This window comes from Acomys minous (genome assembly GCF_964271855.1).
Source record: "Acomys minous genome assembly, chromosome: 2".
Classification (NCBI taxonomy): Eukaryota; Metazoa; Chordata; class Mammalia; order Rodentia; family Muridae; genus Acomys; species Acomys minous.
This window is the reverse complement of record NC_140484.1, coordinates 13032558-13050323: the sequence shown is the minus strand read 5'-3', so window position 1 is coordinate 13050323 and position 17766 is coordinate 13032558. Positions and strand designations below refer to the sequence as shown.

General features: G+C 45.4%; 1 protein-coding gene across 2 annotated transcripts in view; it reads right to left on the bottom strand.

Moving 5' to 3' along the window:
• Window positions 1-17766, bottom strand: part of CFAP43 (cilia and flagella associated protein 43) — an 89868-nt gene that overhangs the window by 51456 nt on the left and 20646 nt on the right. For both annotated transcript variants that reach the window (XM_084772184.1, XM_084772183.1), the window contains 4 exons: window positions 14982-15049; window positions 13157-13288; window positions 8796-8912; window positions 2809-2889 (listed from right to left, as the gene is read on the bottom strand). In XM_084772184.1, coding sequence (XP_084628310.1) covers window positions 2809-2889; window positions 8796-8912; window positions 13157-13288; window positions 14982-15049 — 398 coding nt within the window. The remainder of the gene's footprint in view (window positions 1-2808; window positions 2890-8795; window positions 8913-13156; window positions 13289-14981; window positions 15050-17766) is intronic.

Below are 17766 nucleotides of genomic sequence, written 5' to 3'. Positions count from 1 at the left end.
GACTCTCCGTGTGGTATTTTTATGCTAAATCTAGAATGGTACGATCTAAAGAAGCATTTAAGACAACTAAGCTGTAGTGCTCTGGGGAAACACCCCACCGCCCCCACCACGTCACAGGGAAACACCAGGTCCCGCTTATGGGCTATAAGGCTCACATGGAGATTTGTCTGCTGCTATGAGGACAAAGAAGGAGAAGGGAGAGAGGGAGGGTGGGTGGGGGGGTAGGTGGGGGGGACAGTGTTCAGATGAGCACTCAAGGCTCTAACTCTCAGAACACAGCATTCTAACCAAGGGGGCTTTTTTTTTTTGCATGTGTTTGTGGGTGCAGTATGTGTACATGTGTGTATGACTGTCCACATACATGTGTGTGTGTGTGTGTGTGCATGTATAGGCTTGATTGCTCTCCTCCTCTTGTTTGAACCCAGAGTTTGCTGAGGTTCAGCTAGCCCAGCTAGCCATCCTGTTCCAGTGAGACCTACTGTTTTAAAATTATCTGTATTACTTGTATTATCTGTTGACCTGGCTAGCAATGAATTAAGATACAGACACTTGTTATATTTTAAAATAGCCTTAGTTAACCCGGGACAGGGCAAATATCAATCTTTTAAATTATTTTTCATAGTAGGAACTCAGGCATGGGACCTCTGTCTCAATCCCATGCCATCTGTTTTTAATAACTTTTATCAAGCTACCTCCCATCTATAATCTCATATACTTGTTTATGTTTTTCATCTGGGCCAGATTTTCTATCTATGCCGGCCATGTATTTCTCTTTCATCTAACCCATGGCGGCCTTTTTCTTTTTTCTTTAGGTCTCTCTCCTTTCTCCTTGTGGCAGTCTTCTTTTTCTCTCTCTCTCTTTCTTTCTTTCTTTCTTTCTTTCTTTCTTTCTTTCTTTCTTTCTTTCTTTCTTTCTTAGGATTTCTCTCTCTCCTAGTCCCACCTATCTCCTGCCCTGCCCAGGTGGGATGGCTTTTTATTAAGCAAAAGGTGGGCCAGACAGCAAGCAGTAATTAGCATCAAAATACATCAGACCATCCCCCAACAGAGGCCTGTTTTTCCCTCAAACACACTGGGATAAGAGGCGGCCATCATGCCTGCATGGCATTTTCATAGGAGCTGGAGATCCAAGCTCCAGTCCCTGGGCCTCCACAGCTGGCATCTTACCCACCACTGTATCTCCCTCCCAGCTCCCTTCAGTGGGCTTTTATTATTACATATTGATTGAAAGTCTTTACGGGACCTCTGGAGAGAGAGAGAGAGAGAGAGGGAGTGTGTGTGTGTGTGTGTGTGTGTGTGTGTGTGTGTGTGTGTGTGTGTGTGTGTACGTTGCTTCCCAAATTATCAATTGAAAATCTCTTCCATTCTAGAGCTATAGTGAGCTACCCTAAATAGCAGTAGCCAAGGAAGTGTTGTGTCCTCTCACAGGTGACATTAATCTAGCCATGGAGGTGCTGGTTTGGGCTCCTTGAGAACCACTGCCTAAAGTGTTCACAGGGAAACAGCTACAGAGGGCAGGGACAGAAATATTGAGCCTCAGCACCACTGACTGGGTCGGTACAATGATCTTTTCTCTGTAGGGCAGTGGGATCCACCATAAGCAGAGAGCTGTGTCTCTCCAGGCAACAAGCTGGACCACAGCCCTGTATCAGGCCTGGCTTGGAGCTCAGTGGGTGGCCAAGACCTCCTGACAGAGGCTTCATCTCGCCTTGTCCAAGAGGAGCAAGGTAAATCCTGGTTATACAGGTCCCTAGAGGGCTTGTTGCACACTTGCTCCCCTGCAAACAGATGTGCTCTCTGATGAGTGTGTAATGTCTCTCTATTCTAGAAATTTGAATAGAAATTGTTACTTACGAGCCTGCAGTGTTCTATTGTTTGTGGCTTTTTAGAGAAGACTTTTTATTGTTATTATTCAGGGAGGGGCAGTATCATTTATTTTTTGCAACTTGTAACATTATAGGGCAATATACTTAGTATCATGTCTTATGTAATCAATGTAAGTATTTTATAATTGAGATTTTTAACTTGGTAGGAGAGGAAGACCGGAATTTCCCTATCTTCTAAAATCCATTGGGAAAAAAAATCCAGCACTATTACTATTTATTAAGTCTCTACATTTTTTTCATTACTTTATGCAAACTGTTCTGTGAGTTCTGCAGAAATGAGGGCATATTGAGAAAGTGTGGGGGATGTTTTCCAGCTAGCACACAGGTGTCTTCCTTCCACAGAGGCCTTTATCCACAGGGAAATCCCCTCCCATAATTTCTGGGGCTCAGTGGGATGAACGTGATCCCACTTTGAGGGCTGCACTTATGTCGATTAGCACTGATCGCCTTCTTTTTCATAGGGAGTGCTCTCTTAGAAGGCACTCTCTGAGCAGGGCTGGTGGGGGGGGTGGTAGTGGTGGCGGTGGCAGCGGTGTGCGCCTTTAATCCCAGCACTCGGGAGACTCGGGAGGTAGAGGCAGATGGATCGCTGTGAGTTTGAGGCCAGCCTGGTCTACAAAGTGAGTCCAGGACAGTCAAGGCTACACAGAGAGACCCTGTGGAAGATGCTCTCTGAGGCCTCCAGAGAGGGAGTGTGTCTGCTGCGGCTGCATCTTCCTGCTGACAGTCCCTTCTCTGACACTGTGGCGTGAGGCTGGCAAAGTGGCAGGTGAGTACAACTAAATTGGGGCGTGTTAAACTCTGTGTATGGTGAAAACAGCATAGTAGGAAAGGGGTTCTAAAGGCCACTGGGATACAAGCACTGAAAGGAGAGCAGAGTTAAAATAGATATATTAAACGTGGGCTTATCGGCTACACTTACTGGAATCCTCAGCGAAATCCTGCCAATGCAGGTGCAGTCCTCTATCCACAAAACAGACACTTCCCCCAAATTCGTGAGCGTCTGTAGGAGAAAGAGAAATAACACTGAGTGGGAGCACCTGCTAACCTGCTGGCATGCAACACTGAGTGGGAGCACCTGCTAACCTGCTGGCATGCAACACTGAGTGGGAGTACCTGCTAACCTGCAGGTATGCAACACTGAGTGGGAGCACCTGCTAACCTGCTGGCATGCAACACTGAGTGGGAGCACCTGCTAACCTGCTGGCATGCAACACTGAGTGGGAGCACCTGCTAACCTGCTGGTATGCAACACTGAGTGGGAGCACCTGCTAACCTGCAGGTATGCAACACTGAGTGGGAGCACCTGCTAACCTGCTGGCATGCAACACTGAGTGGGAGCACCTGCTAACCTGCAGGCATGCAACACTGAGTGGGAGCACCTGCTAACCTGCTGGCATGCAACACTGAGTGGGAGCACCTGCTAACCTGCTGGCATGCAACACTGAGTGGGAGCACCTGCTAACCTGCTGGCATGCAACACTGAGTGGGAGCACCTGCTAACCTGCTGGCATGCAACACTGAGTGGGAGCACCTGCTAACCTGCTGGCATGCAACACTGAGTGGGAGCACCTGCTAACCTGCTGGCATGCAACACTGAGTGGGAGCACCTGCTAACCTGCTGGCATGCAACACTGAGTGGGAGCACCTGCTAACCTGCTGGCATGCAACACTGAGTGGGAGCACCTGCTAACCTGCTGGCATGCAACACTGAGTGGGAGCACCTGCTAACCTGCTGGTATGTTCACCTAAAGGGTCAGTTAAATGCTTCACTGTTGCTGGGCGTGGTGGTGCACACCTTTAATGCCAGCCCACATGAGGCAGAGGCAGGAGGATTGCTGTGAGTTCGAGGCCAGCATAGTCTACAAATCGAGTCCAGGACAGCCAAGCGTACGCAGAGAAACCCTGTCACAGGAAAAAACAAACAAACAGACAAACAACCCAAGGTTAAAAATAAAAAGCTTCACTGTTTGTTTAGGTTATAATACTTAGTCTATGAATTCAACCTTGATTCTTATTTCCTGAAGAAGTGTTGACTACTGCCTTCTCCTTTATCCTCTGGCTTTCTTCTCCCTCTCTCCCTCTCTCTGCCTCTCTGAAACAAGCTTTCGTATATAACCCAGGCTAGGCTTGCACTCTCAATCCCCCTGCCTCCCTTCCCGAGGGCTAGGATTACAGGCCCAGACTGACACTTGGGCTCTTCCTGTGGGTTTAAAGCAACTATCTTCAGCACCTGGGAGGCAGGAGGAGGAGGATCACTGTGAGTGTGAGGCCAGCCTGGTCTGTACAGCGAGTTCCCCGCTAGCCAGGCTATGAAGTAAAGACATGTTTAGTGGCTTGCTGCCAAGCCTGATGACTTGATTTGATCCACATGGGCGACGTGGAGAGAACCTACCCCACAATGTCCTCTGACTCTTTCATGTGAAAGCGCTCGCGCACACACACATGCATGCATGCATGCGCGTGCACACACGTACACACACAGACATACACACAAACCTTGTCTTGAAAAACCAAACAAGCAAACAAACACACACAAAAAAAACCCCAAAAATAAAAACCCCCAAAAAACCCTAACCCAAATCATCTTTAATGTCATTTAAATAACATAGTAACTAGGTTATGAAAAGTGAAATGAGGAACTAGACATTTGGCTTAGTGGTTAAAGAGCACTGACAGGCCTTCCAGGGGACCAAGACTCGGTTTCCAACACTCACACAGCAGTTTACAACTCTGGTTCCAAGGGATCTGGTATCTTCTTGTTCTTCTGAGGGCACTAGGCACATATATGTGTACAATCATACATGCAGGCAAAATAGCCACACACATAAAAATAAAACTGAAGCAAAATAAACATTTCCCCCACAATCATAGTTCAAATAAAAATCCCTTGGAAACTCCTAGGATTATTGCCTAGTGATAAAGCCTAGAACCAGAAGGTTATTTATTGTTATTTTAGTTATTTTACTTTAAGAACACTTTTAGGACTGTAGAAGTTTGGAGCAGAAAGCACAGTGGGAGCTCCCCACCCCGACGCACACAGAGTTCTCCATCGTTAGCAGCTTGCATCGGAGCTGAACCTGGGCCACAGCATGTAGGCCACACTGACTCGGTTACTGGCTTAAGTCTACAGTTTACATCGGGGCTGTTTCAATCTTTTGTGTTGCTCACTTTGAGAATTTTGATGAGTTTGTGATGGCATGCAATCACAGCTTCTCTGCCTTAAAAGTCCATTCCTGCCTCCCTCCCTACACTACTAACAACCACTGATCGTTTTTTTACTGGCTCCACGGCTTTGCCTTTTCCAGAAGATGCCGTTAGATTCATACAGTGCGCAGGCTTTCCCACACTGGCTTCCTTCACTTGGCACTACGCATTTATGACCCCTCCAAGTCTTTTGGTGACCTCACAGTTTGGTTTCTTTTTATTGTATGACCGAGCTGCAGTCTCTCCATTCGCTGATGGATGGGCAGGCGCTTCAGTTGCTTTCTGAGTTTGAGCCCTTATTAACAATGCTGCTATATACATTCGCATCTGGTTTTGGATAGCATTATGTTTTCAGGCCATTTGGATAAATACTAGGGAGCACAACTGCCAGAGCATATGGTGCCCGCCTAGCTTTGAAAGAGGCTGACAACCCGTCTTCCAAATTGGCTGTACCTATGCGCGACAAATGGGCGCCTTGCGCTTTGGCTGCTCTGCTGCAGCCTCAGCCGTTGCCAGCGTTTTAGATTTTAGTCATTCTAATCAGTGGTGGCATCTCATTGCCTCAACATTCAATTTTCTAAGCGCTAATGTTTCTAGCATCTTTTCACATACTTATTTTCCATCCATATGCCTTCTTTAGTGTGGAGTCTATTTATTTATTTGTTTGTTTGTTTATTTCGCTTATTTCTGAACGAGGTTGTTCACTTGTCAAATCCCAAATGCTTTCTGCAGATCTGGGACACCCTGGCCTTTGTAAGCTATGCCTGCTGTGAGACAGTTGTTCCTTTAGTCTGTAATTTGCCCTTTCCTTCTCTTAGCAGAGGATGTGCCCAGGACTTTCTACTCTGGAGGTCTCTCACAGAACAGACGTTTCAGTTAAATGCAACCCACTGATTTTTCCCTCTGTTGATTGTATTTAGTATTGTAGTTAAAGAGTTTGCCATCAAGACAAAGGGAACTTAGATTTTTTTCATCATCTTTTAATAATTTTATAACTTTGCTTTTATATTTGTCTACAATTAACTTTGATTCTTTTGGAAAGTGTAAGATTTGCATCTAGGTTCAAACTGTTTAACTTATATGTGTGTGTGTGTGTGTGTGTGTGTGTGTGTGTGTGTGTGTGTGTGTGCAGGTACCAGTGTGCATGTGCTGTGGTGGATGCATGTGTGGAAGATGGGTGTGCAGATATGAGTGCGCACATGCTGTGGTGGATGCATGTGTTGAAGTTGTATGTGCAGGTATGAGTGTGCATGTGCCATGGTGGATGCGTGTGTGGAAGTTCATGTATGGAGAGATTAGTTGTTCCAGCGCCATCTGATGAAAAGATGGTGATATTTTCACTAAATTGTCTTTGCTATTTTATCAAAGCAAAGCCTTACTGTGTTAGGCCTGGTGGTAGCACTTGACTATAAATCCAGGTTGAGGAGATATGAAGATTGTAAATTCAAGGCCAGCTTGGGAAACTCAGCAAGACCCTTTCTCAAAATAAGGTTTAAAACCAAAAAGATGAGTTGATTATATCCATGTGGGTTTATCGGGGGCTCTGTTTTCCATTACATTTATCTATTATTTTAGTCTTTACCAATACCAATCTTGAATCTTGTAGCATCAGGCCTGACTATATTTATCCCTCAATACTAGACTGAGGCTTCCCTCAATAGTATATTGATTTTTTTTGCAATGCTACACAAATTTTATAATCAATCAATTTTTTTTTACAAAATAATGTATTGATATTTTGACTAGAATTAGATTAAGTCTGCAAGTCAACTTGGGTAGAAGTGACATTTTAACAAAACCGAAGCTTCTTGTTTGTTTTTCTGTCTTGTTTTAGTTTTTCGAGACAGGGTTTCTCTGTGTAGCCTTGGCTGTCCTAGACTCACTTTGTAGACCAGGCTGGTCTCGAACTCACAGCAATCCACCTGCCTCTGCCTCCCGAGTGCTGGGGATTAAAGGTGTGCGCCACCATCAACCGGCCCCAAAACTGAAGCTTCTTATCTATGTCAGAGTGACAGCTCACCATAGATAATTGTTTTAGTTCTTTCCTCAGGTTTTACGGCTTTTTTCATATAGCACATCTTTTGTTAGATGTCTACCTAGTTAATTTTATTGTGCTTTTGATTTCAAATTGTAATCGCTCACTACTGGTATGTGAGAAAACAATTCGTTTTCTTGGGTTGTAACCTGTTTGCCTGCAGCCTTGCTGTGACCACTCAGCACTAGGGGGTCTTTGCCGATTGTGATTTTTCTGTAGTGGAAGTTTTGGTTCCTTTGAAAACACGGCTATGTTATGTAAGTATGTTTTTGTATTAATCTCAAGTGTGGGATTTTAGTTTGGGCTTTAGTTTGTCCTCAGCTGATAACTGCCTCCTGTGGGGCGTGGTCTTTGCCAGGCACAGAGAGGGGCGTGGTCTAGGATCTGAAGGAGAAGCCATGTGGCAGTTTGAGAGACCAGAGACAGACTGTGTGGTGGCCTGGAGACAGAAACGGAGAGAGAAATGTTTCTATGCGGCGGCTTGGAGGAAGCTGCTTGCTGCATTTGCTGTTGACAGAGACTGGTATTGCCCCAAAGGCACCCAATTGACCCTAAACAGCTGAGAGATGTAAAGGGATCTGCGCCCCAATCTTCACTAACCTCCTTTCTCTCTTACTCAGGGTTAAGGTGTTTGTAGAAGGGAGGCAGAGGTTTCAATACCCCCTAAATAGAGCTTGAAAAAAAGAGAGTTGACATTTTTCTCTGATGGTAATTGTGTCACACGAGAAGGGAGGCAGTTTCACTTCTTTCCAGTCTGTATACATTTTCCTTGGAAAAAAAAAACTTTATCGTATGGACTCGACTTCCAACATGATATTGATTAGGAACTGGGCACTTTATAGATATTTCTACCACAGTGAGCAGCATTACTTGATTTATTTTCTGGGTCTTTTTTATTATAAGTAGGTAACAGATGTCATTCAGTGCTTCTTTTACTGATATGACGACACATTTATTTTCTTCTTTAGTCTTAGGATGGTGTTATGGATCACACCACTTGAGTTTTTGATGTGGAACCAGCATTTCAGTGTTACATACCTGAACTAAATCACCCTCGGTTAAGGTATGTCATTGAGCTGGCATTGCCAGCATTTACTGGGGGATTTTGTCTCTGTGCTCGGGAAAGACACTGATTTGTAGTCCACTTTTCTTGTAGTGTTTTGTCTGGCTCAGGTAGAGGAGAGCCTCAGAGAATGAACTTCTAACTTTAAATGGGATTGTGGAAATTTGGTATTGTTTTTTTCTTTAAATGATTACCAGAATTCACCAGATAACTCATCTGGACCTGAAACTTCCACTTTTGGGATGTTATAATTAATCCAATTTCATTGATATAGGCCTTTAAGAATATCTCATTCTTAGAATGTGATTTTGAAAAACTCTGCCTTTCAAAGACTCTAAGGTCTAAGCTGGGTGGCGCACACCTGGAATCCTAGCACTCAGGAGGCAGAGGCAGGTGGAATGTTGTGAGTTCGAAGCCAGCCTGTCTACAAAGCAAGTCCAGGACAGGCAAGGGTACACAGTGAAACCATGTCTCAAAAAAACCAAAAAAGGAAAAAATAAAAAATAAAAGAACTGGTTTAGAGAGACCCAACTACATATGGATAGGAGTTCAAACCTTGAAATGCAGCTTCAACCCTGCCGCGTCCCAGCAGACCATTTCTTACCAGGAAGTATTTGTTTCCAGGTGTGATAAAGTCAGTGGCCTGAAGTTTCCCATCACAGGCTTCTAGGACTCTGTCCAAGGCTCGCTCTGCACCATATGTGTAGGTGTAAACAGACCCCTGAAAAATTCGTGCAGAGAAAAGGAAACATGTCTAATAATCATTGCATATGCCATTAATTCAACAGATGCTTGCTCAATGGCCACTGTGTGCAACATAGTTTGGGACTAAGGGATGGAAAACTACAGACTTAAACAAGGTCCTAGAGGAACTTAAAATATAGAAATGTTATTAACTTAAACGAGAGAATGATTCGTCTGTATCATTGCTGTATCAGTAAATACAGCAAGAGACAAGTATGTGAGAGATAAGGCAGGGGTGGGGGATGGGGAAATGGGATCTAAGCCACCATGGGCTCTGAGTATTCCAAAAGCACACAGTCCATTCCATTGTACGTGCAGAGAACACACGGTTCATTCTATCACATGTGCAGAGAACACACGGTTCATTCCATCACACACATGTGGCTATGTTGTCAGGCTCCCGTGTGTTTTACATGTTCATATATTCTGACACATTTTCTATTTTATCATTGGAAAAGCATTTATCTTCTGTACGATTTTCACCACGGGGGTTTGCTCATCTAAAGCCAACAGAGCACGTCTGGACTCCTACCACTCGGAGTGTGAATGATGCACGTTCACCCTTTCGCTGATGTTTCAGATGTGCTGTCACAGTGACAGCTGGGCTTCTCGTCTTTGGTTTTTAACCTCTTATTGGGGCATGGTCTAATGTATTTTGATGCTAATTGCTTTGCTGTCTCTGTGACCCACCTTTTGATTACTAAAAAGCCATCCTACCTGGGCAGGGCAGAGGAGAGAGGTGTGGCTAAGGTTCCAGAGAGAGGGGGGGGGTAGGAGGAGGGGGAATCCTGGGAAGAAGAAGAGAGACCGCAGGAAAAAGGAGGAGAAAGACCAGAGGAGGAGAAAAAGGCCGCCATGGGTTGGATGGAGAAGCACTTGGCTGGCATGGATGGGGGATTCGGTCCGGATGAAGAACATTAGCAAGTATTTGCGATTATGGAGGGGAGGTAGCTTGACAGAAATTATTAGAAGCCGATGGCATGGGATTGAGGCAGCAATCCCATGCCTGCCCCAATACAGGATTAATATCTGCCCTGCCTCAGGTTAGCTAAGGCTATTTTAAAATATAACCAGTGTCTGTGTCTTGATTGATTGCTAGCTGGGCCTACAGATAATACTGATAATACAGATAATTTAAAAACAATAACCTCTTCCCTTCTGTGCCCTCCTGACGTACATCTTTAAGAACTTTCACTGTTAACAGCCTGCTACTGGTACACCACCGTTTTAGAGTGTCTGAAAACGTAGCTGAAGTACTTTTTTTTTTCTTTCTTAACTCATTTAATTTTTCAAAAAGGTTTTGTCTTTGTTTTTCCAAAGGTTCATCTTGGGAATTGTAAGTGTGGATGTCATTTTGCGCCCCGTGGAACTTACCGTGTCTCTTACATCTGTGAACTCATCTCTTTAGTCAGTTCTGGAAAGCTACGAGTTACTGTCTCCTGAAGCATTCATTACCTCTGCACACCTTGCTCCCCTCTCGAGGATGGCAACCAGACATGCATGGGTGTTTTGCCTGCATGCATGTCTGTGCACTACTTGAGTGCCCGGTGCCATTTTTATTTCATGTGCATGGGTGTTTGCCTGCATGTATGTCCGTGTGTCACATGCGTGCCTAGTGCTCGTGGGGGCCGAGATATGATGCCCTGGGAGTGATGTTACAGATGGCTGTAATACAGATGGCTGTGAGCTGCTGTGTGGGGGTGGGGAATCCAACACGAGTCTCTGGGAAAGCGACCAGTGCTGCTCACTGCAAGCCTGTCTCCAGATCCCCCGTGTTCATTTTGTGTTTCCTTTGTCGTCTCTCCCTCCCCCTCCTCTCTCTCCCTCCCCCTCCTCTCTCTCCCTCCCCCTTCCTTTCTCTCCCTCCCCCTCCTCTCTCTCCCTCCCCCCTCCTCTCTCTCTCTCTCTCTCTCTCTCTCTCTCTCTCTCTGTCTCTGTCTCTGTCTCTCATTTTGTCAGCTATTTTCTTTTTCTATTAGAATACTTCTAAAAGTAGTTTCTTGTACTCAACAGATATTTTTAGTTTTTCATTTATCTATACAACAAAATATCATTGTTTCGACTTCTGGTAATTACCAAAAACTTAAGTCTTCCCATACATAAAGCCAAAATATTTAACTTTATCCGCCATCTTTCCAGTGCTGTTGTCTAACAATAAAACGACTGCTAATCTTGACCTCAGAGAGTCATTTTATTAACTAGGGGTCTGTTTAACTATATAATTTAGCTTGTTTAGCTCTGCACTGATTCTTCAACTTTCAACTTTTTTTTGACTAGAACCACGGTCTGAGGGTATGGATTTGACTAGCCAGGCCAATCAGAGCTCAGACTTTTCCTGGCCAGACTGACTGATCACAGGTAGAGGAGCATACATCTGCATTTCAGGACAGTTTTATTTTCTAGTTGGTAACTTTCTTCCAAAGTTACCAACAGGACAGAAAAGTAAGCAGGAGTAGCAGAAGGCTCTAAATGCCGGAAGGGGAAAGTCGGCCAGAAAAGGGGCAAAGGGGCAGCAGAGCCATGAGCCATGGTGGACAAGGCCCAGAGGGAGCACCAAGGAATCTGGATTCACTTCACTCTTTCCTCTGCTGGTGACTATACATAACCAAACTGTGGTTCTGCATTTGCCCAGAGGCCTGGTCACCACCAAGTTGGAAGTGCACGCTTCTCTGCTCAAATGTCCCAGTGCCACTGGTATCTGGGCAGAACAGGATGAAGCTCGGGGTGCAGAAGGAAGTCTGCGTCACAGATCCCCAGTCCAGGCAGGGGTGTGGGAAAAGGAGATTTTCTCCGCAGTACGTGTTACTGCTTTTTTAGCTGGGCTGCTGGTATCAGGCCAGGTGACATTGGTGGTGGTGGGGTGGGGGGTGGGGGGGGTGGTACTCAGGGCTCTGAAACCAAGCCAGGTGGCAACAGAGGCCTGACCTGACTCAGGCAAATGGAATGGCTGCTTTAGGAACAGGTGTCAGCTCGCTCCCACAGATGGGCACTGCGGTGACCGGAGCTACTACTTGGCTGTCAATTGAGTCCGGGGGTTCAGAGATGCATTTTTCTCAAAAGAAGGGAGACCCTTCTTTTCCCAGGGTTACAGCTAGGAATAAATAGCCGGTCCCAGATATCCTTTGGTGAAGTAGATGGTGCTTACTGTCATGTAAAACAGGGACTTATAAATGTTGGGCAGTGGGAGGGGTTTTGAGGATTAATGCGTCTCATTGGCTGGGACTTAAGACACTAGCAATGCTCTATTTACATGGGGAAATTTGACAGGTGACAAGCTGATGTGACTGACCACCTGTAGCCACCTGGGGGTTGTGTCATGTGCTCCTTAGGGCTGGCACAGAAACAAGGAGAGAGCTTTGTCCCACACTTTCTGTTCTCAGGATGAGATTTTAAATCTCAAGTGTGAGATTTCTGGAGTTTAAACACACTCCATCTCCCTAGTCCCAGGCCAGTTCCTCTGGAGGCACAGACCACAAGCCCAGCAACAGACATCTGTTTCTAATTCAGGCCTTTGTTCAAGGTACTTTTCGACTTGCACTAGTGTAAGTACCGACGAGCTGAGAATCGCTACACAACATTCCCCACTCTTTATTCCCACCATGCACTAACAGCATCTGAAGAGTGTGCATCAAGAAATCACTATCTAGCTGGGCATGGTGGTGCATGCCTTTAATCCCAGCACTTGGGAGGCAGAGGCAGGTGGATTGCTGTGAGTTCAAGGCCAGCCTGGTCTACAAAGTGCGTCTAGGACAGCCAAGGCTACACAGAGAAACCTTGTCTGGAAAAACCAAAAAAAAAAAAAATCACTAAGTAGGGGTTCAATGTTTACTGCATGTATTGTCCTTGGTTGAACCCCTTACTCAGATCTAGCCAATGGACAGGCCATTCTCCACAGTTACGTGGAGAGTGGGGACTGATTCAGACATGAACTCTGGTGCCCCATATTTGACCACTTCCCCATGGTGGGGAGGCCTAGTGGCACTCAGAGAAAGGATAAGCAGGCTACCAGGAAGAGACTTGATAGATAGCCTATGACCATATAGTGGGGGAGGAGGTCCCCTTCCATCCCAGACCTAGGGAAGAGTGAAAGCAAGAGGGAGGGAGGAATAGGTGGATACAAGTGAGGGGAAAACAATTTAGATGTAATCTGAATAAATTAATTAAATACTAAAAAAGTTAAAAACATTAAAAAAAAAAAAAAGAAATCACTATCTAATGTACCTTGTCCGTTTGAATCAGCAACACTTTGTAACTAGGGGAAAACACCAGGTGTGACACTGGCCCATCGAACTCAAGAAAAGTCTTCACTTTGTACTTTGAGTCTTTGATGATGAAAGAATACAGCACACCATCCTGCAGACCAAACACAATGAGACAGGACAAAGTCAGTGCTTGCCAAAGTACAGTCCACTTCTGTCATCAGACAGGTCAAGGCTCATGGACTACGCCTGTTTGAGAGCACCGTCTGTGTTTACATCTCGAATGTGTTGCCACCTTTGAGTCAGACACCTTTTAACTATGTACTTCATTAAGCAGAAAGCAGGGCAGATGAGGCAGAGTTTGCATGGCTTGTGGGTTGATTCTTCTCATTTCAAAGCACGTTAGTCCTAAGTATGTTTTTAAAATCATGACCATCTACATTTTTTTTTTTGCCCACTTATGTGACCCAAAGGCAGGAGTGTACTTTTTATTTACTTCACGCTCTCTTCTCCAGTCCCTGATTCAGTGCTAGGACACGGCAGGTGTTCAATAAAAATGGGCTGGCCAACTGGTCAGTGATAAATAGACTTAAGCTAATGACGTGAGTTACTGCTACAGTGCTTACAAGGCTTGGGGAAAGGTAGCCATTGGTGTCTATAGAACCCCACTGTAACTAAGCCAGGCGTTTAAGAGACGTGACTGCGTATAGCTGAGACCCCAGTGGTGGGGGAGTCATGCAAGCTGCTTTCCCCAAGTTCCTGATGGGTCCCCATCCCTCACCAGAACAAACAAAGACAGTGGCCTTGAAGAAGGTAAGACTCTTAAAGGTCACAAATGCAGACGAAGTGTAGGAAACGGGAGGTGGTTTTCTGACGAAAACTCCAGGAAGGGACATATAAGTGGAGTGTAAGCACAGAGGCTCAAGGTGGCTTCTGCTTGGTGGAAACGCGTCCTTCATCCTAATGTCATTGCCTCCCTGGCCTCAAGCTAACCTGTGGCAGTGAGACAGACAAAAACTAACAACGGACCCGGGATAGTTTCACTTAGACCTGAGGTTTCAGTGCAGTGCTGTCACCAATCTTAACATTGATGACACTGATTGCAACTACATAGAAACACATGATCTGACCCCTTCCTCTCCCACTTAAAACTTCGTGAAAGACAGCTATGCTCACCACTATACCACTAATGCACAGGCCTTTAATCCCAGCACTCAGGAGGCAGAGGCAGAGGCAGATGGATCGCTGTGGGTTCAAGGCCAGCCTGGTCTACAAAGTGAGTCCAGGACAGCCAGGACTACACAGAGAGACCCTGTCTTTAACAAAGGAAAAAAACCTTCCTGGGACTGTGTGTGCTAGAGGATAAAATCATAATCCTTGGGGTGTGACGCCCCAGGTTCACTCTCTGGTGACTTGTACCAGACACAGTGCTTTCATCTGTATGAGGAGCTCGTGGCTAACTCCATCTGCTCAAGCAAGTGGAGATTAGTCATACCGAACCTCATTATCAGCTCTAACAGACAAAAGACCACGCTCATCTCTGACAACCCAATTCATTATTGTAAAAACAGACACAGTGCTGGGCTGCAGATAACTGGGCATATTTCCCCTGGGTGGGAGGGACAGTTGCAGGTTTCTAAAGCCTACGTGTGTTCATTAGCAACAGCCTAGACTTGACCTGTCTTCTCTTTTTGCATGTAATGGAAAGTTTGCCTAGTCAATTTTCTATCTTTGCCAATCTGAAAGAACCCGACATGCCAAAAATACGGCTCCTAAACATAAGCGGCAGCAATGGGGAACTGTGCTTTTTCACGAAGTGAGAAATTGTAAGGAATAAAATACGTTACGATTCCAGAGGCGAGCATGCCATCCTTCTGGTACACCAGCGTGAGTGGATTGATAAGCTGGCCTCCATCTTTGGGGAAAGAACAAGAGAAAATAGATGACATAATCAAAAGAGCAGCAACACATCAGACAGTAAGAGCTGCGTGGGAATGAAAAACCGTTAGACATTAATCCAGTGCTGGGGGTCAAAGACCCATGCAATGAAAACCATAGTCTTATCGGGCTGTGTACTTAGGATTTATGTATGTTATAACTTTTTATAATTTTTATCAAACGACATATAAATTTCTATCAAATAAAGCACAGTAGGGAAAAAACAGTTCTACATGAGCATTTGTTATTAATAAGATATTTTCTCTGTGGAGGAAATAACAAAACCATGTTATTGGTTTATGTAGGAAAATATGATAACTACATGGGCTCAGAGGGTGTGGTACTTTGAATGAGTGTTGCCCCCACAGGCTGAAGTGCTTCAATGCTTGACCATAGCTACTGCCACCATTAGGAAGAGTGGCCTTGTAGAGTAGATGTGGCCTTGTAGAGTAGGTGTGGCCTTGTAGAGTAGGTGTGGCCTTTTGGAGTAGGTGTGGCCTTACTGGGGGCTTTGAGGTCTTGAATGAACAGGCTAGACCCAGTGTGATACACATCCAATCTGCTCCTGGTTGCCTTCAGATCAAGATGTAAACTCTTGGCTCCTCCAGCACTATGTTGGCCTGCATGCCGCCATGCTTCCTGCCACGATGGTAAGGATCAGACTAAACCTCTGAAACTGTAAGCCAGGCCCCAGTTAAATGTTTGCCTTTATAAGAGTTATCTTGGTCATGGTGTCTCTTCACAGCAAGAAAAACCCAATCTAAGACAGATGCCATCCATCAAAATGTTTGTTTGCTGCACAACACATGTTTGATGTTGTTGGCTGCCTGGAAATATGTCCTTTTCTTCAGTTACCGCCCACCTCCCAGCAGCCCCCTCTGCAACCCAGGTGCCACTGCAATCTTAAGAGTCCTGGCCTGGTCTAGGAGCTGCATACAGCCACCTACTTTGAGGATCTCCTTTCCCAAACTGTGGCCAAATTAATCTGAAAAGTACAATTCTGATTGACTTTCACCCCCACTTAGGAGATGTCTTTACACTCTCAGTCCTCTGCGTATGGTTGTCAACCTGTGTTTAATAATATCAATGTCCCTACAGGGTGGAAAGGATGTGGCTGTATTAATTATATAGGTTACTGTCCCGTGACTGGGACACATTGTAATGGTACTTGAAAAAATATGATTTGCCTTCAAAATGTGTGTGGTGGGGGGAGGGGGATGGGCTGGCTTGAAACTCATAATCCTCCTGCCTCAGCACCCTTAGCACTGGAATTACAATCTCTTGTGTCAACACACCCAATTGATAAACACATATTTGAAAGCATTGTAATACACTGCAAAAAAAGAGTTATGCAGGAAAGGAATTGTGAGCAATCCTTAAGACGAGGTGGTTAAGCCTAATTGTGTAAAATGCATTAGATGTGATGAATATTTGGAATGAAAGCCTCATTTCATAATCCATTCTGCAAGTGCTTGTGGGAGCCACTTGATTCTGTAGTGAGATTAAACAGAGTGAAACCACAAAGCCTTTCAGTGACCTCAGCTGATGACTAGGAAGGAAGAGCGGCTTGGGGCCATTGGGCTAGCACAGGCCGAGGCTCCAACTGTGTTGTGGAGCTCATGGTGTCCCAATGTAGGCACCGGAAGTGTCGCTCATGGTGTCCCAATGTAGGCACCGGAAGTGTCTGAAGGTTGAGGTGTGGCTAGAGAAGGGTCCACAAAGAAGCAGACAGGAAAGAAATGGACATTCCTGACAAAGCTAACAATAAAAGGCAGCGACCTGAAGATGGACCGAGCAACCAGAGGCTTGCTCTCAGTGAGGGTCTAGGCAGTAGCACTGTGTAGAAAGAAAGAAGGCTGGAGGGGAGGTCACAAGAAGGCGGGGCGTGTGGGAAAGCTTTGTCAAGGAAGGATGAGTCAGAGACTGGGAGAGGAACTTCATGAAAAACATTGAAATTGTGAGAAATTTGCAAGGCGGAGTAATATGTGAAGCATATCACCAGACACTGGGTGTTATGGAGAGAGAAAAATGAGCCAGGGGACAGATCTGTGAAATGCCAGGAAGAAACATTGGTTACCAAAGACTCATCCTGGGGCCAAAGGAAAATGACGTCAATGAGGCAGCTAGGACCAGCCGCAGGAGGTGGGACATCAGGGCAGCATAGACTCTGGGTTGGGTGTTACACTTATGTCTTCAATACGAGCATATGACAGTAGCCACCTGCTTGCTTTGGACTATATGTAGAGTAATGTCAGAAACAGTCTGAGATTTGTTGTAAATATCATATGGGAAAAGATGAGAGAGTGCAGGGCACGGGCTTGATTGGGTGGCCTTGGAGAACAGCTCCCTTCCCAGAACCCATCCTTGGGTGGGGGGTGGGTTCTTGTGGTCCAGGCCCTACACTTGGCCACATCTGATGGAACCAAGAATGGATACTGGATGCAAGGCAGAGTGGATAAGGTCCTCCTTGAAATAAACCATAGGAAAAGGAGTTTTCAGGATGGCACATTTAAAGAGGCAGCTGTCACAGAAAGGTGGTTGAAAGGAATGGGAGACAGAAAAGGACATGATTAGCTGACCTGGGAGTCCGGAGCCTTATTCCTTGGATTCCGGCATCAGCCTCACAGCCTCTATGAAGCTGAGCTTGTTTGCTTTGGGTTTACGTGTGGTGGGAGAGGAGGGTACCTGTGCCAC